Raw genomic sequence first — 25,129 nt, 5'->3', positions numbered from 1 at the left:
GGAGTGCTCCAGGCAGTAGCTACTGTACCTCTCCAGCAGTGGGGCTCCATCTCCATTCCACAAAGACCACATGAGTGGTTGAATGCCACAGCCCCAGCTGCATAGAGCTTGGGCCCAGGATCAGCTGTGACTCTGTTCCCGCACAGCAGGGAAACCAACCCTCACTGCCACACTTTCAGCTAAAAGAACAGTCTGCCATTCCAACCTAGGAGGAGCTCAAGCAATCCTCCCAGCTATTCTTCAGAAAGGAAGGAGGAATAAAATCTTTAACCGACAAGCAAAAACTAAGGGAATTCATCACCACTAGACCAGTCTTATAAGAAATGCTCAAGACGGTCTTATATCTGGAAGTGAAAAAACAATAAACACCATTGTGAGAACATGTGAAACTATAAAACTCACTGATAAAGCTGATACACAAAGGAGGAAAGAAATGAATCAAACCTCATCACTGCAGAAAACCACCCGACTACAAAAATAAATAATGAGAGGAGGTAAGTAACAAAAGATATACAAAACAACCAGAATGCAATCAATAAAATGACAGGAGTTAAGTTCTCACCAATCAATAATAATCTTGAATGTAAATAGATTAAATTCCTCCATTTAAAAGATAAACTAGCTGAATGGATTAAAAAACCAAGACCCAACTATATGCTGTCTACAAGAAACTCCCCTTACCTGTAAAGACACACATAAACTGAAAGTCAAGGGTGAAAAGACATAGTCCATGTAAACAGAAACCCAAAACAAGCAGGAGTAGCTATACTTATATCAGATGAAGAAGACTTCAAGTCAAAAACTATAAAAATAAACAAAGACATTACATAATAAAGGGATTAATTCAGGAGGAGAATATAATTGTAAATATATATGCACCAAATACTAGAGCACCTAGACATAGAAAGCAAATATTAGATATAAAGGGAAAGACAGATCTCCAACACAATAATGGTTGGAGACTTCAACATCCCATTCGCAGTATTAGATAGATCATCTAGACAGCGAATCAAAGACACATCAGATTTAAACTACACCATAGAACAAATGGACCTAACAGACACTTACAGAACATTTCACCCAACAACTGCAGAATACACATTTTTCTCATGAACACATGGAACATTCTCCAGGACCGACAATATATTAGGACACAAAACAAGCCTCAAATGTTTTAAAAATCAAAATTATATTAGGTATCTTATCTTACCACAGTGGAATAAAACCAGACATCAATAACAAGAGAAACATTCAAAGCTATATCAATATACGGAAATTAAATAACATGCTCCTGAATGACCAATGGATGAAGGAAGAAATTCAGAATGAAATTTAAGGGCCAGGCAGCCCTTACAATGGCTCACACCTGTAATCTCAGCACTGTGGGAGGCCAAGGCTGGCATACTGCTTGAGCCTAGGAGTTTGAGACCAGCCTGGGCAACATGGTGAAACTCCATCTCTACAAAAAATATAAAAATTAGCTGGGTGTGGTGGTGGGTGACTGTAGTCCCAGCTCCTCGGGAGGCTGAGGCAGGAGAATAGTTTGAGCTAGGGAGGCAGAGGTTGTGGTGAGCCAAGATTGTGCCACTGCACTCCAGCCTGGGTGACAGGGTGAGACTCTGTCTCAAAAACAAACAAATCTCCAAATAAAAAAATTCCAGGACCCAATGGGTTCACCATTGAATTCTACTGAACCTATAAAGAACAATTGATACCAATTATCAAACTATTCCAAAAAATTGAAGCAGAGGAAATTCTTCCTAACTCATTTTATAAGGTCATCAAAACCTTGATACGAAAACCAGGAAAAGACACAACTAAGAAGAAAACTACAGGCCAATATCCCTGATGAAAATAGATGAAAAAGTCCTCAAAATACCTGCAAACCAAATCCAACAGCACATGAAAAAGATAAACTAGAATCAAGTGGGATTTACCCCAGGATGCAAGGATGGTTCAATATGCACAAATCAATAAATGTGATGCATCACATTCACAGAACTAAGAACAAAAACCATATGATCATTTTCATATATGCTGAGACAGCATTTGATAAAATTCAGCATCCCTTTATCATAAAAGCCCTCAACAAACTAGGTATAGAAGAAATATACCTCAAAATAATAGAGCCCATATGTGAGAAACCCACAGCTAACATCTTACTGAATGAGAAAAGCTGAAAGCTTCTCCTCGAAGAATTGGAAAAAGACAAAGATGCCCACTTTCCCCACTATTATTCAACATAGTACTGGAAGTTTTAGCCAGAACAGTTAGGCAAGAGAAAGAAGTAAAAGGCATCCAAATGAGAATAGAGGAAATCAAATTGTTCCTGTTTGCAGATGATATAATCTTTTTTGTTTTTTTGATACAGGACCTCACTTTGTTGCCTGCACCACCATGCCTAGCTAACTTTTTAATTTTTTTGTATAGACAAGGTCTCACTATGTTGCTCAAGCTGGTCTTGAATTCCTTGGCTCAAGCAATCCTCCCATCTCAGCCTCCCAAAGTTCTGGGATTACAGGTGTGAGCCACTACACCTAGCTGATGTGATCTTATATATATAGGAAAACCTATACTCTATCACAAAATTCTTAGAACTGATAAATTTCATAAAGTTGCAGGGCACAAAATCAATATATGAACAACAGTAGTGTTTCTACACACAAACAACAAACTAGCTGAAAAAGAAATCAAGAGGGCAATCTCACATACAATAACTGAAAAATAAATACCTAGGAGTAAATTTAACGAAGGAGATAAAAAAAAAAAAATTCTATAAGGTGCAAAAGGAAAACAAAAACTCAGGACCCCAATTCATGATGCCAAAAGAAAAATATTAAGCTGAAAGCTGAGTCATGCAAGAAACTGCCTTTCCTTTTGTTCCTAAGCAGACAGCTATAGATGAAAGGTTAAATATCTCCACAGGTGGCTGCCCTATGTTTACCCCATCTTATGTAAAGTGCCGATTTACTGAACACCAGATGAATACATAATTGACTATTCCCCTACCAGCTTCTTTTCTCTTGCAACACGTGGATTAACATACCCTCCCTTTCTCCCCTCCAGCCCACTTTTCCCCTTTAAATACTGAAGCCTTCCAAGTCCTCTTTGGAGAAAGGCAAAGGCCACAGACTGTTTTTCTATGATTCCATGTTTATTTCTTCCAAGCATAACCTCAACCTTGGCAAAATAAACTTCTAAATTGATTGAGACCAGTCTCAGATACTTTTTGGTTTACAAAAGAAAACTAAAAAAACACTGATAAGGCCGGGTGCGGTGGCTCACGCCTGTAATTTCAGCACTTTGGGAGGCCAAGGTGGGCGGATCAAGAGATCAGGGGTTGGCTGGGTACAGTGGCTCACACCTTTAATCCCAGCACTTTGGGAGGCCGAGGCGGACAGATCATGAGGTCAGGAGATCGAGACCATCCTGGCTAACATGGTGAAACCCCATTTGTACTATAAAAATACAAAAAAATTAGCTGGGCGTGGTGGTGGGCACCTGTAGTCCCAGCTACTTGGGAGGCTGAGGCAGGAGAATGACGTGAACCCAGGAGGCAGAGCTTGCAGTGAGCTGAGATCGCACCACTGCACTCCAGCCTGGGTGACAGAGAGAGACTCAGTCTCAAAAAGAAAAAAAAAAAAAAAAAAAAGAGGTCAGGGGTTTGAGACCAGCCTGGCCAACATGGTGAAACCCTGTCTCTACTAAAAATACAAAAATTATCTGGGTATGGTGGCATGCACTTGTAGTCCCAGCTACTCGGGAGGCTGAGGCAGGAGAATTGCTTGAACCTGGGAGGCAGAGGTTGCAGTGAGCCTAGACTGAGCCATTGCACTCCAGCCTGGGCGACAGAGCAAGACTCCATCTCAAAACAAAACAAAACAAACAAAACAAAACAAAACAAAAAAAACACTAATGAAAGAAATTGAAGCAGATAATGTTTCATGAAAGGGCTGTGCATGCAGAGACCCCCAAATGCTGAAGGAGTTGAGGAACCAAAGAACAAGGCAGACTAACGTAGTTTCTCAGCAGAGGGTGATTTATTGGGGAAGTGACAGACAGGAGATATGTCTTGAGTGGCCACAAAACAGGTAGATCCTCACACTATCAACCCCCAAACCCAGGACTTATATGCCATAGGGAAAGGGTATACAGTGCTTCAGAAGGAATGTGCAGGACACTGAAATCAACCCCTCAGGGAAAGTCAAGAATGTTGTATTTATCACAGCCTAACGGCAGGATTTATGGTAAATATGTGTTTATGGTAACATCAAAGTTGTCATGACCTAAGGGTAAGATTTACAATAAATACTTGCTCTTATACAAGGAACAGTAATAAGATAGAAATCTTAGAGGCATTCCTGGAACTATGATTAATCAGAAGTCAACATGGCAGATTAGCATAAGGTAGGTAGCCAGGCAGACATGAGCAGGGCAGCAGGCTCCCTGCCACACTAGGAATATCGGGTGACCATCATCAGTGATGGTCTTGATAGATGCAGGAGGCAGATAAGAAAGGGTCCCTGGAGAATCTCCAACCTGTCCCACAAGCGTTTATGCCAGACTGTTTTTTTCTTTGAGGCGGAATCTTGCTCTCTTGCCCAGGCTGGACTACAGTGGTGTGATCTCGGCTCACTGCAAGCTCCACTTCCTGGGTTCATGCCATTCTCCTGCCTCAGCCTCCCGAGTAGCTGGGGCTACAGGTGCCCACCACCACGCCTGGCTAAATTTTTTGTGTTTTTATTGGAGATGGAGTTTCACCATATTAGCCAGGATGGTCTCCATCTCCTGACCTTGTGATCCACCCGCCTCAGCCTCCCAAAGTGCTGGGATTACAGGTGTGAGCCACCGTGCCTGGCCTATGCCAGATGATTTTGTGTAGGTAAGGGAATCTGTGCAGGGTCTTGCCTGGGCATGCCCGCAATGGACTGGAGGCCCACAGGCACTGGGGAAGTGGGGTGGAGCTACCAGGAATTCATGCCTCATGCAGGGGAGGAGCCTGGCCTCTTCAACTAGTGTGTGGTGGCCTGGTATTCAGTCTGTGAGGTGGTAGCCTGTTGGCAGGACCCCCTCTTTCTTTGCTGAGAGCTTTCTTTTTCCCTAATAAATCCGCCCTGCTCACCCTTCAGTGTGTCCTCGTGCCTAAGTTTTCCTGGTAATGAGATAAGAATCCGGATTTTAGCTGAACTAAGGAGCAAAAAATCCTGCATTGGTCAGGTGGTTGCTGAGCAGCCTCTCTAAAATAATAATTGGTAGCAGCCAGCACCAGGGAAAGGCAGTCTCCAGATAGATAGAAAAACCTGAAACAGGTACTCAGCTTCCTGATAAGATCTCAGGAGTTGGATAAATGGGCTCATGCATGCGCACTAAGGGGCGAAATGGTGGAGTGTAATTGGTATATGACCTTCTAGGAACACTTGACTGGTACAGGAAGAACGCCTCAAGTGAGCATGCTCACAACTCCAGTAAACACACTATGCATACGGCCCCTCCAAAGTGCTGGCGGGCCACTGGGCATGCAGACAGCCCACCACACAAAAGAATCAGGGGAGAAGGGATGTAACCCCCTGGAAGCATGCCAGTGCAGAATCACCCTAAGTCAAAGGTTAAATGGAGCACTTGAATCTCTCAAGTCAGACAGAAGGGACCTTGGAGTCTGCACTGAGTAGAACTGAGGCACCCATGGCCCTCCTAGACAGGAGGCTCACGAGAGTGGCAGGGCTAAAGCCTAACACCATGCAATGTCTGTTGTTTCCTCTGCTTTTTCTTTTTTTTCTTTCTTTCTTTCTTTTTTTTGAGACAGAGTCTCCCTCTGTCGTCCAGGCTGGAGTACAGTGGCGCAATCTCAGCTCACTGCAAGCTCAGCCTCCTGGGTTCACACCATTCTTCTGCCTCAGCCTCCCGAGTAGCTGGGATTACAGGCACCCATCACCATGCTTGGCTAATTTTTTGTATTTTTAGTAGAGACGGGGTTTTACTGTGTTAGCCAGGATGGTCTCGATCTCCTGACCTCATGATCCACCCGCCCTGGCCTCCCAAAGTGCTGGGATTACAGGCATGAGTCACTGCACCTGGCCTCCTCTGCTTTTTCAACTAAAATTGGTTCTTTTCCAAAAACCCATACTGCCTATTCTCCTGTTTTCTCTGTGTGTATTCTGAAATGGCTTGTGCACTCACTGGACTATCTGCCTTGGGGGCAAGTCTGCCTCTTTGTTTTTACTTTGTATGTCACTTGACTTCTTAAACACACACTCCCTGTTATTCATGCACCCGTGGCTCTTGCTGCATTTGTGTGGCAGCAAAGACACAGGCTCCCTTGGGGATACGCCCTGAGATTTATACTTGGTTTTACCCTACCAGCTCGGACGACCTCTAACCCTTCCCCTGACTACTGGCACATGGTTGGGACAGACACTAATTGGAACCCTGGCTCTGCCAGCTCCTTATGACTTACCATATGCTTTTCATTCCTGTTATGCCCCAGGGCCAAGTTTTCCAGTGGCTTTTGAAGCAGTTTGTCTGCGGGCACAGGGCCTCACTCTGTGGCCCTTTAAGGACCCTGCCTACTTGCTTTTTTGAGTTAGCACTTTTTGGGAGGAGGGAACATTCTTCCTTTGCCATTGCAAGTTCTTACCCCAAGCCCCAAGTCCTCCAGAGGTTCTTCTTTATGTCAGGAGGGAAAATAAACATTGCCCTCTCAAATGGAAGGGCTGCTATTTTTGTGAGCATATGAAGGCTTTCCATGAGTATTCCTCTCACCTCCTCCCACTTCCTCCTGTAGCTTCCATTTCTCTAATCACTTCCATACCCTTCTCAACATGCATCAAGACCTTCAAGGTCATATTCGCAGGGAGGGGAGTCAGCCCCCTTGTGGCAGTTAGCTGAAAAACAGGCTTCTCATCTACTTGAAGAACATGAGAAATGGGACCCTGAGAAAAGAGATCATCACTTTGTTGCCAGAATGCTCCGAGCAAGAGTCACTATAAGGTCATGGAGATAAGGATATAGGCCAGCTGAAAGCCACAGGCACAAGAGACCCATAGGACAGAGATAAAGGCTAATAGATTATCACTAAAACAGAGACGAAGGCAAGGTTAGGGGTACAAGGTAAGACATTGCAGAACCCCAAGGATGAGCAGGGGGCCCACTGTTCACTCTGGTATCTCCTCTGTTCTCAAGTGGGTAATTGTGATGAAATGGGACCAAGGTTTAGGGTACACAGTAAGACCAGTTCATTCTGGAACCCTAAGGATGAATGGGGGATACCCTATTCAGGATAATAGGAAAGTAAGAAGGGACACCTTTTACCTTTTTTCTCTTCTGTTCTGTCTTCACAGATGGGTAATCATATCTCCACACCACAGGACACACCCCTCAGATGCATTCCCAAAAAGTGGGAAAAGTTTGATCCCCCAAACCTTAAAACAGAAAAATGGTCCAGGCACCGTGGCTCATGCTTGTAATCCCAGCACTTTGGGAGGCCGAGGTCAGTGGATCACCTGAGGTGAGGAGTTTGAGACCAGCCTGACCAACATGGTGAAACCCTGTCTCTACCAAATACAAAAAATTAGCCAGGCATGGTGGCAGGCACCCGTAATCCCAGATACTTGGGAGGCTGAGGCAGGAGAATCACTTGAACTCGGGAGGTGGATTACAGTGAGCTGAGATTGTGCCACTGCACTCCAGCCTGGGCAATAAGAGCAAAACTCTGTCAAAAACCAAACAAACAAAAATAGAAAAACTAGGTTTTTTTTGGTAATACTGTTTTTCCTCAAAATTAACTGGGACTAAATTACAAAAGTCAGCCTCAGAACCCAGTGTCCCTATGCAGGAAATCCTCAAAGTCACCTCCTCAGTCTTTTATAACTGGGAGTAGAATAAGGAGGACAGGGCTAAGGAAAAGGAGAAATGCAGGGACCAGAGGCAGGCTTAACTACTGGCTGCTCTGCAAGCCCACCAGCCTCCTCCAGGTTGCCCTAAGGACACTCCTCCAGGTAACTGCCATTGGAGTGGGAAGCCAGGCCACTGGAAGGCAAACTGCCCCAGTGGGACAAACGGGAGGAAACTTCACATGGTTTGCCCCCTCGGCCAAAAGCTTGGCCACTGGAAATGGAACTGCTTCGAAGGCTGAAGGGGTCCCAGGACAGAATCCCAGCCCCTAATGGCCTTGAGCTGGAGAGCTCTCTGCTCCAGCTGGCTTTCAAATCAGACATTGGCACTAACAGGGCAAAGCCAAGGGTGACTCTGGAGGCGGCAAATAAAATTATAAATTTCCCTTTTGGGTTCAAGAGCTCACTACTCTGTGCTAATCTCTTCTGAGCAATTCTTCTCCAAATGCAGTCAGGTAGTGTGGGCAAATAGCACTCCCTCCTTCCAAAAAAAAAAAAAAAAAAGATTCACACCCCTTTATATTATTTAGGAGACCAATTACCACTTTCCCACCAGTCCCTGCTAGTATCTAAATACCCTATACCTCTTTGGGGAAAACATATACTTTCTTAGATGGGTGCTTGCTTAATATTTACCTGACCTCTGAATTCATCTTTCTCTCTAATGGCTCTATTTCTCCCGGGAAAGCTAACTAAATCTTTAACCAATAACCTTAACCTGGACAGTCCAACCTCAGGGATTTAGAAATAGCCCACACTTATTTGGACAAACCCTAGCAAAAATCTAACCAAGGCATCTCTCAAGGGGGGATACCTTCTACAGTATGTAGATAACCTCTTTGTCTGCTCCCTGCTTCACAGGACCCATACAGCAACATGTAGTACAAACTATAACTTCCTAACAGAAGAAAATTACTTTGTCTAATTCAAAGGTTATGAAGGTAAAGGTATTGTTGGCAAGGAAGTTTATAAAGAAAAGTGATTTTGCATGAAAAGGATTTTGTATGGTAAATTCTTGTCCCAAAGTAAAATAACTGGTTGTTTAAAAGAGGGTATGTTTAGGTCAAGTCAGAAAGTCCAAGCATGCCGTAGATAGTCAGTGCAAATTGTAAAATGCTTTATAAACTGTGATCATGACTCTTAACTGTACAACTTGCCTGCTTTACAGCTAGGTAAGGCCTGGGGACATACAGAGTTAACTCTATCCCCATATCCATGCTGGAAAGAGTAAAACATTATCTGCATTTCTGTTGGGTGGCCTAGGCTCCAAACCTAGTGCATAATTAGAATTGCTTACTTACCAGGTTTTTCACCAAAAGTAAAAGTTGCTAAGAGTTAACAGTGTAACGTGTACTTGACACTACTGGAAAAACAGTTCACATGTAAGGTGTGTGGGAAAAACAGAATGTGATTTTGGTAAAAGATTATAAGAAGGCATGGAAATATGGATATTTTTGCCTAGTTTAGAGGGTTAAAGGATGGTTTTAAATTATATATGATAAAGGTTAAAACAAATTGTGGAAGGTTTGTTAAAATTAATCTTGTAAAAGAAATTCTGTATGTGACCATACTGGCTAAAGGAGTATTCAGTTTTTCCATAAATTGAACAATGGAATAAAACCACAACAGAGTTTTATTACAGCATTATTCTGCTCCTTATAAATGTGTTATTGGTACATGTTCCAAAATTATGCAAAACTTCTATAATTATGATATAATTTAGTATGTTATCACTAATAATGATAATTGTTATGTTAAAATTAGTGTGCCACAGAGATAACAAACTTCTTTTTCAATTGTGTCTTTGACTGTGGCACCATAAGACTTTTTGTCATCCACAATTGTGGGCTTGTTTTAATCCTCTTTAAAAGGTGAGTTTTTTTTTTTTTTTAGACAGAGTCTCACTCTGTTGCCCAGGTTGGGGTGCAGTGGCACGATCTTGGCTCACTGCAACCTGCCTCCCAGGTTCAAGCCATTCTCCTGCCTCAGTCTCCCAAGTAGCTGGGATTACAGGCAAGTACCACCATGCCCGGCTAATTTTTGTATTTTTAGTAGAGACAGGATTTGGCCATGTCGGCCAGGCTGGTCTTGAACTCCTGACCTCAGGTGATCCATTTGCCTTACCCTCCCAAAGTGCTAGGATTACAGGCATGAGTCACCGTGCCTGGCCAAAAGGTGGTTTTTATAGTCAGCTATAGGACTCTAACAGGTGCTCCTAAATGCAGGTTTCTGATAACTTTGGAGATTATGATATTAGAATAGAGGAAAAACTTTCAGGACTCTTATGGAGAGCTGAAATGTTCATGAATATCAAGCAGAACAGGAGCTAACTGCATGAACAGTGATCTTGCCACTGCACTCTAGCCTGGGTGACAGAGCAAGACTCTGTCTCAAAAAAAAAAAAAAAAAAGAAAAGAAAAGAAAAGAAAAGAAAAGAAAAAAAAGAATGAATACATTAAAAAACTAAAATGTTTAAAAAGAAAAACCATAGAACTACCATATGATCCAGCAATCGCACTACTGGACATTTATCCAAAGGAAGGGAACTCAGTATATTGAAGGGACAGCTGCACCTCCATGTTTATTTATTCCAGCACTATTCACAGCAGTCAACATATGGAATCAACCTGGGTGTCCAACAACAGATGAGTGGATAAGGAAAATGTGGTATATATAGACAATGTCATACTACTGAGTCATAAAAATATGAAATCCTGTCATTTGTGGCAACATGGATGGAATTAAAGGACATTTAGTCAAGCAAAATAAGCCAGGAACAGAAAGTTAAACACCACGTATTCTCACTCATACGTGGAAGCTAAAAAAAGTTGATCTCACAGAAGTAAAAAGTACAGCAGAGCATACTAGAGACTAGGAAGGGTAGGAGAAAAAGGGGGATAGGGAGAGATTTGTTAAAGGATATAAAATCGCAGATAGATAGAAGGAGTAATTTCCAGTGTTCTATGACACTGTAGGAGGATGATAGTTAACAATCGTATAGTATATAGTTTCAATAGCTAGAAGGAGGCTGGGCGCGGTGGCTCAAGCCTGTAATCCCAGCACTTTGGGAGGCCGAGACGGGCGGATCACGAGGTCAGGAGATCGAGACCATCCTGGCTAACATGGTGAAACCCCGTCTCTACTAAAAATACAGAAAAAAAAAACTAGCCGGGTGAGGTGGCGGGCGCCTGTAGTCCCAGCTACTCGGGAGGCTGAGGCAGGAGAATGGCGTAAACCCGGGAGGCGGAGCTTGCAGTGAGCTGCGATCCAGCCACTGCACTCCAGTCTGGGCGACAAAGCGAGACTCCGTCTCAAAAAAAAAAAAAAAAGCTAGGAGGGTATTGAATGTTCCCAACACAAAGAAATGATAAATGTTCGAAATGATGACTATGTTAATTGCCATGATCTAATAACTATGTATTATATGTATCAAAACATCACTATGTAACTCAGGCACATGTACAGCAAGTATCTGTCACTTTAAAAAAAAGAATCACTGCTGTCAAGTGGAAAAAAAATAACTGTTACAAGAAGCAAAGAAGGACATTATATAGTGATAAACAGGTCAAGTCACCAAAAAGATGTAACAGTTATAAATATTCATGCACCAAACCTCAGAGCTCCTAAATATATGAAGGAAACTTTGGTAGAATTGAAGGAAGAAATAGCAGCAAAATAATATTAGGAGACTTTAATACCCCACTTTCAATAAACCAATAGAATAAACAGACAGAAGATCAATAAGGAAATAGAGAACTTGAACAACTCTACAGCCAGTTGACCCAAACAATTACAGAACACAGTGCCCAAAAACAGCACAATATACGTTCTTCTTGAGTGTACCTGAAACATTATCCAGGATAGAGCATAGTAGGCATAAAACAAGTCTCAACAAACACACAAAGACTGAACTTAAACAAACTATCTTTTTCTTTCTTTCCCTTTTTTTTTTTTTTTTTTTTTTTTTGAGATGGAGTTTCGCTCTGTCACCCAGGCTGGAGTGCAGTGGCACAGTCTCAGCTCACTGCAAGCTCCGCCTCTCAGGTTCATGCCATTCTCCTGCCTCAGCCTCCCAAGTAGCTGGGACTACAAGTGCACGCCACCACGCCCGGCTAATTTTTTGTATTTTTAGTAGAGACAGGGTTTCACCATGTTAGCCAGGATGGTCCCGATCTCCTGACCTCGTGATCTGCCCGCCTCAGCCTCCCAAAGTGCTGGGATTACAGGTGTGAGCCACCGCGCCTGGCCCAAACTATCTTTTTCAATCACAATGGAAGGAAACTAGAATTCAGTAACACAATGAAAATCCACAGACATGTGCAAATTAAACAACACATTTTTTTTTTCTTTTTTTTCTTTTGAGATGGAGTCTTGCTCTGGCACCCAGGTATGGTGGCGGGATCTAGGCTCACTACAACCTCCACTTCCCCAGTTCAAGCAATTCTCCTGCCTCCGACTCTCGGGTAACTGAGATTACAGGTGCCCACTACCACACCTGGCTAATTTTTGTATTTTTAGTAGAGACAGGGTTTCACCATGTTGGCCAGGCTGGTCTCAAACTCCTGACCTCAGGCCGTCCACCCACCTCATCCTCCCAAAGTGCTGGAATTACAGGAGTGAGCCACCGCACCTGGCCTAAACAACACATTCGTAAACCACCAATGGATAAAAGAAAAACATGAAATCATAACATACCTATGGAATGCAGTAAAAGCAGTGCTAAGAGGAAATTTTAGAGCTATAAATATGTACATTTTTTAAAAAAGAAAAATCTTGAATCAACAACCTAACTCTACACATCAAGAAACTCAAAAAAGAAGAGTAAACTGAAACTGAAGATAGCAGGAGGAAGGAAGTAATAAAGATCAGACATAAAGAGAGATCTATATACATACAGGCATCTGCAATAGAGAGTAGAAAGACAACAGGAAAACCAACAACATGAAAAGAGCAAAAAAATTGACAAACATTTAGCTAGGTTAACTAAGAAAAATTGGAGGCTGGGAATGGTGGCTCACACCTGTAATCCCAGCACTTGGGAGGCTGAGGCAGGTGGATCACCTGAGGCCAGGAATTTGAGATAACCCTGGCCGAAATGGTGAAACTTCATCTCTACTATAAATACAAAAATCAGCTGGGTGTGGTGGCACACACCTGTAATCTCAGCTACTCAGGAGGCTGGGGCAGGAGAATTGCTTGAACCCAGGAGGCGGAGGTTGCCGTTAGCTGAGATCGCACCACTATACTCTACCCCGGGCAGCAGAGTGAGTGAGACTCCATCTCAAAAAAAAAAAAAAAAAAAAAAAAAAAAAAAAAAAAAAATCTATTCTATTGTCTAAATGTATAGATTTTTTTCTAAATGTTGTGATTTTTAAATAGACTGCCTCAAAATAAAAGAGAGAGAGAAGACTCAACTAAAATGAAAGAGGGGACATTATAAGAGATGCCACAGAAATAAAAAGACTGTAAGAGAATACTGTGAACAGTAATGGGTAAATTCCTAGAAACACACAACCTAGTAAGACTGAATCATGAAGAAATAGAAAATCTGAAAGAGCAATAATGAATATGCAGATTGAATTACTAATAAAGAACCTCCAAACAAACAAACGTCCAGGACCAGATGGCTTCACTGACGGATTCTATAAACATTTCAAAAAGAAATAAAACCAATCCTCCTGAAATTTTTCCAAAAAAATTGAAGAGGAAGGCATACTTCCAAGCTCATTCAATAAGGCCAGCATTATCCTGATACCAAGGCCCTACAAAGACAATACAGGAAAATAAAACTATGGGCCAATATCCCTGATGAATATTGATGCAAAAGTCCTCAACAAAATACTAGGAAATGAAATTCAACAGTACATTGAAAGGATTAATCACCATGACCAAGTTTATTCCTGGAATGCAACTCTGGTTCAACATAACAAAAATCAATGAATGTAATACACCACATTAAGAGAATGAAGAACAAAAGCCACATGGTCATCTCAACTGATGCAGAAAAAGCATTTGAAAGGATTCAACATGCTCTCATGATAAAACACTCAACAAACCAGGAACAGAACGAAACTACCTAAATATAATAAAGCCCATGTATGAGAAGCCCACAGCTAACATCATATTCAACGGTGAAAGACTAAAAGCTTTTCCTCTAAGATTAGAAATAAGACAAGGATGCCCACTCTCGCCACTTCTATTCAATATAGTACGGGAAGTCCTAGCCAGAGCAATTAGGAAAGGAAAAGGAAGAAAAGTCGTCCAAATTGCAAAGGAAGAAGTACAATTAGCTCTGTTCACAGATGACATGACTTTATAGTAGAAAACCCTTAAGATTCCATTAAAAACTGGTAGGACTAATGGACCGATTCAGTAAGGTTACAGGATACAAAATGAACACAAAAAATCAGCTGGTGCTGGGCATGGCGGTTTGCAGCTGTAACCCTGACATTCTGGGAAGCCAAGGCAGGAGGATCACTTGAGGCCAGGAGTTTGAGATGAGCCTGGGCAATATAATGAGATTCCATCTCAAGGAAAGGAAGGGTGAGATTCTGTCTCAAAGGAAGGGAAGGGGAAGGGAGGGGAGGGGAGGGGAGAGGAGGGGAGGGGAGGGGAGGGGAGGGGAAGGTGCGTGTAACATGCAACTCATGTTCACCTTGGGGTGGAGCCTTAACATTTAAATGTATTAAAGTCAGGCTCTATATGCCAAAAGATCTTTTCAGGACACAAATGCACACAAGTGGGCAGCCTCTGCAAACTGGCCAGAGCTAGTCCATACGTAGTCAGTGATCTTATTGAAAGAAAGTTACTGAATCAGTCTTTTGTCCAATCAAGCCTGCAGTTATGACTGGTGGAATGGGGGTGGGGTGGGGGGTGGGCGGTGGGGGGGTCAGTCAGCGTCTGGTGGAGCTACAGTTGTTTTAATATTGCTTATTGCCTGTTTAGCTGCTAAAGAAAAAGAAAATACCTTGTGGCTATCAGAATATAGTTTCTTCTTCTTTTTTTTTTTTTTGAGACAGAGTTTCATTCTTGTTGCCCAGGCTGGCATGAATGGCATAATATTGGCTCACCACAACCTCTGCCTCCCGTGTTCAAGCTATTCTCCTGCCTCAGCCTCCCAAGCAGCTGGGATTACGGGCATGCACCACCATACCCGGCTAATTTTGTATTTTTAGTAGAGACGGGTTTTCTCCATGTTGGTCAGGCTGGTGTCAAACTCCCGACCTCAGGTGATCCACCCGCCTCGGCCTCCCAAAGTGCTGGGATTGCAGGTGTGAGCCACTGCACCCGGCCAGAATATAGTTTATTCTATAAGTGTATGGTGTATACACTTGCCAGGTCCTGTTTATCATCTTATTGCCACGGAGTCTATTCTGTCAGTCTTCTGATCTCTGTTTTAAGATTAATGCTGCTCAGTTGTGTGTAAACTACAAAAGGAAGGAAGTAGAACCAGGTGCGTCTGACCTCTCATCCCATCACGGCTGGGAACTGAAGTTTTTAAGGTTTTTCTGGGGTCCCCTTGGCCACGAGGGGGTTTGTTCAGTTGGTGGGGGGCTTAGGATTTTATTTTTAGTTTACAGGGTTAAATGACAATCTATCACTGAGCCTCAGCCTTCCCTACAGCCTCCTGTGTTATGGTTTTAGCACACCAGGCTGCTGAAGCTAAAGCATGGGGAAAGGGGAAGGGAAAGAAAAAGAAAAAGAAGGAGTATCCCGGGGCGCAGCCAGGGGCCCTGCTGACTGCTGGCTGTGGCCCCTCTGCAGCCTGGCCTCTGGGTGCTCCTGCCCCTTTCCCTTGGTTGCTGAGTGGCCTCCTTGCCCTTGGTCTGTCAAATGCCTTCTACAGAGAAGGCACAAGAAGTTTGCATCCTGAGGCAGCCGCTGGTCTCCAGATGGAGCCACATTCCCCTACACCTGGGGCCAGCCCTCCAGTAATGAACCCTGCTCAAACCTATCTGTGAAAAAAATGCTTTCGTCTTGGATTTGCATTTTTCACCTTATTCGACAATCTGGGGTGGGCTTACTCGTGTTCATTTACAGACTGGGTCCTGAGTCTTTGTGACCCACACCTCGGGGCAGAGGCCATGTGAGTCCCTTTCAGCAGCTGCAGGTTAGTGGGGAAATTGCACAAGGCAACTAGCCAGGATGGTACCCACGGGCAGGGCGATCCAGAATCCCACAGGCAGATTTCCTGCAGGCCCCTGGGCAGGTGGCACAGATCTGAGTCCCTAGCAAAGAAAGAGGCCCTTTCTGCGACTGGTGGTGGGATGAGGCTGGGGAGGTATCTGTACCAGCCTGGGGCGGCATGTGCGCCAGCCTGGGGCCTTCAAATCAGGCCTCAGTGCCCAGGCAATGGGAAGAAGAGGGGAGTTTTCTGATAGCCGTGTGGAGGTGAGGGGATGCTGCCAGGGGGTTGCCAGGTGGGATGGGGCTTTGGGAATAGAGAGTAGAGCGCAATTCCTGAGGGACAGAGGGATCCAGCCTCAGAGCGGGAGGGGCGGGGGTTGGGGAACACTGCAGCAGGGCATGGAGACCTCCCAGGTTCTGGTGAGCAAAGTAGGTTGCCCAGGGGGCGCCTTCACAGGGACAGGCCTAAGGGGAAACCAGGGAGAGATGAGGGCTTAGCCTGGAACATCTTGATTCCATACTCATAACTCAACCACTCTGTGCCTCGATTTCTGTATTTGTGAAAAAAAAAGCCCCCACTCTCCAGTTTCCCCATGAACAATGCTGAAAGGACAGACAATTTAGTGGTGTCCCCAACACTCACGAGGTCTCACCCCACCATGTACCAAGGACAGGAATGCAAGATGTTAAACGTTTAAGTCTAATTGAGCCTCCCTTATTTTACCTAACCTTGAAAGAAACTCCTTTTAAAAACATGAAGGCAGGCTGGGCGCAGTGGCTCAAGCCTGTAATCCCAGCACTTTGGGAGGCCAAGACGGATGGATCACGAGGTCAGGAGTTCAAGATTAACCTGGCCAAGATGGTGAAACCCTGTCTCTACTAAAAATGCAAAAAATTAGCTGGGCATGGTGGTGGGTGCCTGTAATCCTAGCTACTCGGGAAGCTGAGGCAGAGAATTGGTTGAACCCAGGAGGCAGAGGTTGCAGTGAGCCGAGATCATGCCACTGCCCTCCAGCCTGGGCAACAGAGCAAAATTCTGTCTCAAAAACAAACAAACAAAAAACATGAAGACCAGGGTGGGCTGCGTGGAGAGTCCTCCTGAAAGAGTGTTCCTGAGAGAGTTGGAAGGGGCCAAACCCCCCGTTGGCTTAGGGATGCCAGCCCAGCCCTGCCTGCCCTGCGGTGTGGCTCCAGGCCCCGCGCTCCTGTTGTCTCCATGTGAGTGGCAGGTTCATGCCTGACCCAGGCAACCCCACGTTCCCCTGAGAGCTGGGTGAGTTCGGGAACAAGAAGTGTGCTGCGAAGCATCCTTAATCTTTCCCCACTGCCTTTCCTGTATCATGTTGGCTAACTTCTTCACAGCACAGAGCCTGGCTCACTGGCTTGGCGTGTGTTCCCCTACATCACCCACAACATCGGACCCCTGTTCTTCCTCAGGGTGGGGTAGAGGAGACTCCGGGTCCCAAAGATCCTGTGTGGTGCCTCGCCCTGAGGACAGGCCGGTGTGTGACAGACTGCACTCTGTCAAGGCATCCCACAAGGGAGGAGACAAACTCATTCCCATCAGTGACAGAAGCACCGGAGCAAGTGCTGGAAACTTCTATTGCAGACACCAGGACCTGGGCCTTCCCCACACAAGCCTGGCCCTGTGCACACCCCAGAACCTGAGGGGCTGGGCCTGGGGTCTGCACTGTCGCCAGCACTCAGGAGACTGGACAGCCCGCTCCGGACACCCCTGGAGCTGTGGGTGGTGTGGCCAGGACCCACCAGGCCTTCTGTTGTCTGTGTTCTGATGTGCTGACATCTGGACCTTTCTGACCCTGGAGGGACTGCCCCTCCCAGGGTAGCCAATTCCTAGAGAGAGTAAAGGCCCAGGCTTGCCCTACAAACTCGCCTTTCCAATGCCCACCAACCCCCACAGAACCCACACCCACCCCCCTTCTATGGGGCCCTCACACTCCAGGCCATATGCCCCTGCCCTCCTCACCCCAGGGCGGGTACCAGACAGCGAGGGACAGCCCCTGTGCCCCAGAACCCAATGAAATCATTCACACCAACCAATCCTCAGCCCGCTTACCCTGCCTTGCCCATTCCTTCCTGCGGAAACCGTATTACCGTCTCAGGCCCACAGTTTCCCCTCGGACCCTCTGCCTCCTGACTGACCCTGGGCTTCCCTGTGGCCCCATGGTGTGGTGTGATGTGCCCCTTTCTCTTGGAAACTGAGGATGACAAACCATCTTGTCAATGGCAGTGGTCTCCTGATCCTTCCTACACCTGAGTGATAATAAAGCCTCCATTGAACACAGCCCTGGCCTCGTCTCCGTGAAGCCGGCTCACAGTGGTCCAGGCACCGGGCTTCCCTTCACCTGCCCAGCCTGTCTCCTGATGGTACCCGTGTCAGCCAGCAACGTCCCCATGCAGGCGCCAGCAAGCCTGACCCGCGAAACACTCCCATGACCTGGTCACTTGGCAGCTTACCCATGCTGTGCCCCCATACCCATAGTTTCTCTTAGCCTGAGGCCATCTGCTGCCTCTCCATCTCCCCAAGATTCCAGCACCGAGCCAAGAGCCCCATAAATGCTAATGAGAATGCAAACAAACTCCCTCAATGCAGCCCCATCGTATTGTGGGAACTGTCTGCTCTGGTCTCCACACTGCACTGCGGGCCTCACAGGTCCTGCCCCACCAATGTCCTGAAGAGCACAGAGCACCCAGCCTGTGCCACACCCCATGGATGACCCCGGCCAGGTACCATGCTCTCTGTGCCTCAGTTTCCCATTGAGGAAAACAGTTTCCCCACTCACCCTGTCTCCTCCCAGGAGTTTTATAAGTCGGCAGTGAGCACTGCGCAAAGGGCAGCTTTGGCAGCACCACCAGTAGGACTGACCATCATACCTTCCCAGGGTTGGGAGATGCCCACTGCGCAGTTGTGGAAACTGAGGCTCAGGACTGAGGTCACTGCTCAAGGTGTCAGGTAGGCTTGGCCTGACCTGCATGGATTCTTCCCACAGGATTTTCTCAGGCAGACTGCATCCCAGGACCTCCCCTTGCACACGGCACAAGCCTATGTGCCACATTCCTGGAAACAAGGTGTGGGGTGATGCCCACTAAAAATTTCAAAACCCTCCCGAGGAAAGGCCTGCAGCCTGCAGCCTGCAGCGGGGACACAGAAGGGGAAGCCTACCTGGGCCAGGCCGGCATCCTCATCAGCCTTCTGGGGGGTGTTCTCGGGGTCAGGTTCCTCACCCACGTCGCTGTCGGCCTCCTCCAGGGGGGTGACCTTCGGGACTTGGCTGTCCAGGGTCATCTCTGGTTGTGCCCCCAGCACAGTGGGGCTTGGGCCAGCCTCCAAGCCCTCCTCGCAGGGGAAGTTCTCTCCAGCCACACTGGAGGATGGACTGTCGATCCCGCTGTCCCGGTTGGGGATCTTTAAGCTGCCACTCTGCTCTCCCGTGGGGCCCGTGTCTAGAGAGCCGTCCCCTGCTGCAGCTGGGCTGCCGGGATCCCCACAGTGGGCCCTGGGCCCCACAGGGAGCGCTTGGAGCTTCCCCAGGGAGGAACTGCCAGGTCCAGTATCTGGCACCCCGAGGGCAGCAATGGGACCTGGAGGGGTTGGGGACCCCCTGCCTGACTCCATCCTTAAAGCTGAGGTCACTGGGCTCAGGTGGAGGCTGGCCAGGGGCTTCCTGTGGGGAGAAACAAGACAGAGTCAGCGCTAGCCAGGCATGGACCAGCCCCTCAGCTGCAAACCCCAAATGTAGCCCTAGGCAGGACCCTTTACCCCCACCCAAGGCCTCGAGCAGGTGGGCTGGGGGCTGTGTGTGAAGTGTGAATACCCTGGTCAGCTTCAGTTGGGTCTTGTACAGACAGGCTTTTAGAGAACAGAAAGTAGAAAAGGTTTTCTTTTAAAATTAAGTTTCTTCTGCAAAAAAAAAAAGTAACCCTGTGGTATGAAGCTATCTGCTGTTCAATAAATTCAAATAGATGCTCAAGGTAGTGACCATAACCAACAGGAACACAGTGGCTTCTGTTTATAGTGCATCCGTGGTGCTTTTCAATCCTCTGATACTCCCAGGATGTGAGGCCAGTGTCCGCCTCCTCCTCCTCCCCACCACTGCCTGCTGGACAGGTCAGAAAACAGCCCCCAGAGGCCCAGGGTCCCAGCTGTCTCTACTATCTCCCTCAGGGGAGGGCCGGGGCAGGAGGTGGGTCTCACCAGAGGATGTGGACCAAGGTCTTTGCCCCAAAACTCCTCCTCCCTCCTGTGCACTGGAGCCACCTCCCACTGGCCCACCACACCTCTCATGGACCAAATTCAAGTGTCAATTCTAAGTGCACAGAGAATTCACCGGGCGCCTGTGAGGAGAAGCAAAGGTGAGACGGGCCTAGAGGGAGACTATCATCCCTCAAAATCATCCTCTTGAACCCAAGAAGCAGCTGCCGAGGAGCCTAGGGGCTGCAAGTGGCGGTCACTTATCCCCATACCTGATGCCACCAGCCTCCCCGAGGAGGGTGCTGAGGGTTGGCGGGCACAGGCGCCTGGCTCCACGCTGGGGTCTGGGATTGGCCGGCAGGGCTCGCACACGGCAGATGGTTTCCTTGAAAATCTTTTCCTTGCCCAGCAGGTTCAAAGTAGAGCCATGGAGGAGGTACTGAAAAGACATTAGAAGAGAAAGAAAACCACCTTCTCCAACTGGCATTTGGAGCAGCCAGAGGCCCCGGCTCTAGGGGGGTGTGGAGGAGGGAAGCTCTACGCCACTGCCCAGCATAGTGGATCCCAGGATTGGGGCATGGCAGTCTGCATAGCCATATCCTCAGCCCCCAGGCTGGCACACAACTCCTCCAAAAGGGTGGGGCCTGTACCACAGCCATTCACTGTGGGGTGGGCAGTGTCTTGCTTGGCTGGAAACTCTGGGGTCAGGGCTGAGCTTGTCCCTGGCCATGCAGCATCCTGAGGCCCAGGGGAAGGGTCACCTTGAAGGTGCAGGCACTGTCCAGTGTGAGGCGAGCCAGTGGGCATTGCCAGGCCCCTCCCCAGCCCACACCTCGCACCCTCCCCCAGGCACACACAGAGAGGCTCCCTCAAACACTCACACCGATGGGCTGGTTCACACTCACTCGCACACGCACTTAGATATTCCTCTGCCAGCAGCTTTACGTGCTCCTGCCTCACTTGCAAAGCAGAATAAAGAAGAGGCAGTGAAGAAACAGGCTTCACACAGTGACAGGCACACCGTGAGCCAGTCCTGGCTGCCTTGAGCAGGCAGGTGTGCCTCTGGGCAGGGCGTGATGCAGGCCTGGGCTCTGGCAGTGTCCCAGTGGCTGTGGATGCCAACCAGCTCCACGGTGGAGCACCCCCACCCCTCACAGGCTCCTGAGTGCTCGCTCTCTTGGGGCAAAACCACTTTTGAGTGGACGTTTCTTTAAATGACTCCAGAATCACTCAGGTGGGCATTTATGACTGGCTACCGCCACATTCCTAACGAATTCAATGGGGGGCAATATTAAGATTTCTAAACAGAAAATACATGTTTTGCCGCATTCTTCTCATAGCACAAGAGATAAACTCAGGTTTCCAGAGGTCAAACGTGGCACAGCAATAAAAATACACCGGATGGAATGTGAGCTGCGCTCAGCCTCAGTGTGTTCAAAGGTAGCTGTCTGGCAAGACAGAGCCTGGTTCAACCCCATCTCAGGCGAATGAGGGTTCTGGTCAGGATGGAGTAATAGAAACCAGATTTACTCTCACCTGGAACAACAACAACAAAAATGGACAAAACCTACGGAAGAGGCTTGCAAGGCTCTACACAAAGCGGTAAAACGCCGTGGTCCCTGAGAGATGGGAATGAATGAGGCGAGCCCTCCTATTGTCCCAGCTCACTGCCCAGAGACCATTTCTGGACCATGGATCAGGGAAGGGGAGCCCTATGGGGCCCAGCGGACTCTCTGAGTTGAGAAGACAAAACCGGGAGGCCCAGAAGACTAAGGTGGCCAGAGTCCACAGCATGGAGCCCTGAAGAGGAGAGAACTGCACAGAGAGAGAGAACCTGGAGATCTCAGAGGGGCCCCTTGAGGACCGTTCGGCATGTGTGCAGTGGGGAGAGCACATGAGGCCAGAGAAAGAACCGCCTGCAAGGACCACAGGGAGCTTTCACAGGCAGGAACACGCCTGTGCCCACCAGCCAGCCCGAAAAGCCCCACAGTTCACGGGACATTGCGTTGAATACTCAGAGGGTCTTGCTTCAGGAATGATGGATAATTAGCCCTGTAGTGATCACTGCTCTGGTCCCATCTAGCAAATATTAACAAACCTTAACAGGAAGTCCACATGTTTACACAACTGTATCCCTGAACAAAGCTAAAAAATATAGAACTACAAAAATGTCTAGTGCACGGCAAGGTAAAATTCCCATAGCCTGGCATCTAATCAAAAATCACCAGGCATAGACCGGGCGCAGTGACTCACACCTGTAATCCCAGAACTTTGGGAGACCAAGGCAGATGGATCACTTGAGGTCGGGAGTTCGAGACCAGCCTGGCCAACATGGAGAAACCCCATCTCTACTAAAAATACAAAAATCAGCCAGGCGTGGTGGTGCATGCCTATAATCCCAGCTGCTCAGGAGGCTGAGGCAGGAGAATTGCTTGAACCCAGGAGACGGATGTTGCAGTGAGCTGAGATTGTGCAACTGCACTCCAGCCTGGGCAACAGAGCAAGACTCTGTCTCAAAAAAAAAAAAAAAAAAAAAATTACCAGGCATAAAAGGGACTATACATAATGAAGAGAAAAAATTCAATATAAACACATAACTAACACAGATGTTAGAATCAGCAAAAAGGGACATTCAAAACTGCTATCATGTCTGTGTCCCACTATGTTCTAAAATCTAGTAGAGACATGGAGGATGTAAGAAGGCCCACATTAAACTTCCAGAGATGAAAACTACAAAGTGTGAGACCAAAAATACACTGGAAGGAATTAACAACCAATTCAACATTGTAGAAGAAAAACTAGTGAATTTGAAGAGACAAGAACAGAAACTACCCAAAATGAAACACACACACAGAGAAAACCGAGCAACAGTGAAACTTGGGAAAATTTCAGGTAGTGTAATACATGTGTAATTGGGGTCTCAAAAAGGGGTGGACAGAAAAAACATTTGAGGAAATAATGACAAGTTTTCTAGATTTGATGGAAACTATAAATCTACACATCTAAGAAGCTCAGTATCAAGCAAGCACAGAAAATCCTTATAGTTAAAACTTTTCCCACATAGAGAACTTCAGGCACAGAGATCTTCACTGGTGAATTCTACAAACATTTCAGGAAAATAATGATGCTAATTCTAAACCTACATCTAATGATCTTTCAGACCATTTTTTTTTTTGAGATGCAGTCTCACTCTGTCGCCCAGGCTAGAATTCAGTGGCACAATCTATGTTCACTGCAACCTCTGCCTCCTGGGCTGGGTTCAAGTGATTCTCCCACCTCAGCCTCCTGAGTCGCTGGGATTACAGGCACCCACCACCACACTTGGCTAATTTTTGTATTTTTTTTTAGCAGAGATGGGTTTTCACCATGTTGGCCAGGCTGGTGTCGAACTCCTGACCTCTAGTGATCCTCCCAGCTCAGCCTCCCAAAGTGCTGGGATTACAGGCATGAGCCACCACGTCCAGCCAGATCTTTCAGACCAGTTTTAAAAAGGGAGTAGAACGCAGATGAATCTAGAAATAATTATGCTGAACGAAAGGAGCCAAAGAAGACCTACGTTGTTTTCTCATTACTACGGAATTCTAGGAAGTGCAAAGTAGCCTATGGTGCTAGGAAGCAGGTCATTGGGTGCCTGGAAGGAAGGGGAGGGGCTATGGGGTTGGCGTGGGGGAGGGGGTGAGTGAGGAAGGGGGTGGAGGTGGCTGGGGGGGTGAGGGGGCTGGTGGGGTGGAGGGTGCCTACAAAGGAGCACAAGAGCTTTGAGGGATGTTACACACATACTCATTACCTTGATTGTGGTGATAATTTCACAAGCATACCCCATGTCAAAGTTTATCCAACTGTTCACTTTAAACATATGCATCAATGGTACGCCAAGTATACCTCACAGGGCTGATCAAGAAAATGTCACCCTAGCCAGGTATGGTCGGGGGCTCCTGTAATCCCAGCTACTCGAAAGGCTGAGGCAGGAGAATCGCTTGAACACGGGAGGTGGAGGTTGCAATGAACAGAGATCTCGCCACTGCACTCCAGCCTGGGGGACAGAGCCAGACTCTGTCTCAAAAAAAAAAAAAAAAAAAAAAAGAAAAGAAAAGAAAGGAAAAGAAAAATCCCACCCTTATCGCCTTTGAACTGTACAAACTTGGTGAATTTCAGACATTCCTGAGCATCATTTTCCTTACCACAGAAAGGAGGATGGATCATGAGGAGAGGTGAGGAGGTGTGTGGTTGCAGCCTGGGAGGTTCAAGCAGCCCGGGCCCCCGGACATCCTGTCCAGAGGAGAGAGGTGCACTGTGCTTATCGGAGGCCCTTAAATCACTCCCATCTTGGAAGGGCTTTTGTCCAAGAGCAGATGAACCAAAACAAATGAAGGACACTCACCTCCAGCTTTGCGTTTGCAACTCTGCATTGCCAACACCTGTGTTATGAATCCTGTCGGTACCCCCCAATTCACACACTGAAGTCTTAGCCCCCAGTACCTCAAAATGAAGACATGTTTGGAGACAGGGTCTTTACAAAGGTAACCAAATTAAAAGTGAGGATTTTAGGGTGCCCTTGGTGGGGGCAACCTGGGTTAAGGAGCCCCTAATTGTCACTTCACTTCCTTCTATTCTGTTGCATGGACTTTTTTTTTTTTTTTTTTGAGACAGAGTCTTGTTCTGTCATCCAGGCTGGAGTGTGGTGGTACGATCTCGGCTCACTGCAAGCTCCACCTCCCGGGTTCATGCCATTCTCCTGTCTCAACCTCCCGAGTAGCTGGGACTACAGGCGCCGCCACCATGCCTGGCTAATTTTTTTTTTTTTTTTTTTTTTTTTTTTTTTTGTATTTTTAGTAGAGACAGGGTTTCACCGTGTTAGCCAGGATAGTCTCTATCTCCTGACCTCGTGATCTACCCATCT

At 46.7% G+C, this 25,129-nt stretch overlaps 1 protein-coding gene across 7 annotated transcripts in view; it reads right to left on the bottom strand.

Moving 5' to 3' along the window:
- Nucleotides 1-25,129, bottom strand: part of FGD3 (FYVE, RhoGEF and PH domain containing 3) — an 88,692-nt gene that overhangs the window by 38,667 nt on the left and 24,896 nt on the right. For all 7 annotated transcript variants that reach the window (XM_030920333.1, XM_030920331.1, XM_010375113.2 and 4 more), the window contains exons 2-3: nucleotides 20,502-20,668; nucleotides 19,201-19,702 (exon numbers count right to left, since the gene is read on the bottom strand). In XM_030920333.1, coding sequence (XP_030776193.1) covers nucleotides 19,201-19,653 — 453 coding nt within the window. In that variant the 5' untranslated portion in view covers nucleotides 19,654-19,702; nucleotides 20,502-20,668. The remainder of the gene's footprint in view (nucleotides 1-19,200; nucleotides 19,703-20,501; nucleotides 20,669-25,129) is intronic.

Source organism: Rhinopithecus roxellana, chromosome 16, assembly GCF_007565055.1.
Source record: "Rhinopithecus roxellana isolate Shanxi Qingling chromosome 16, ASM756505v1, whole genome shotgun sequence".
Lineage (NCBI taxonomy): Eukaryota > Metazoa > Chordata > Mammalia > Primates > Cercopithecidae > Rhinopithecus > Rhinopithecus roxellana.
The sequence above is the reverse complement of the archived record's forward strand: the minus strand, read 5'-3'. Positions and strand labels throughout refer to the sequence as shown.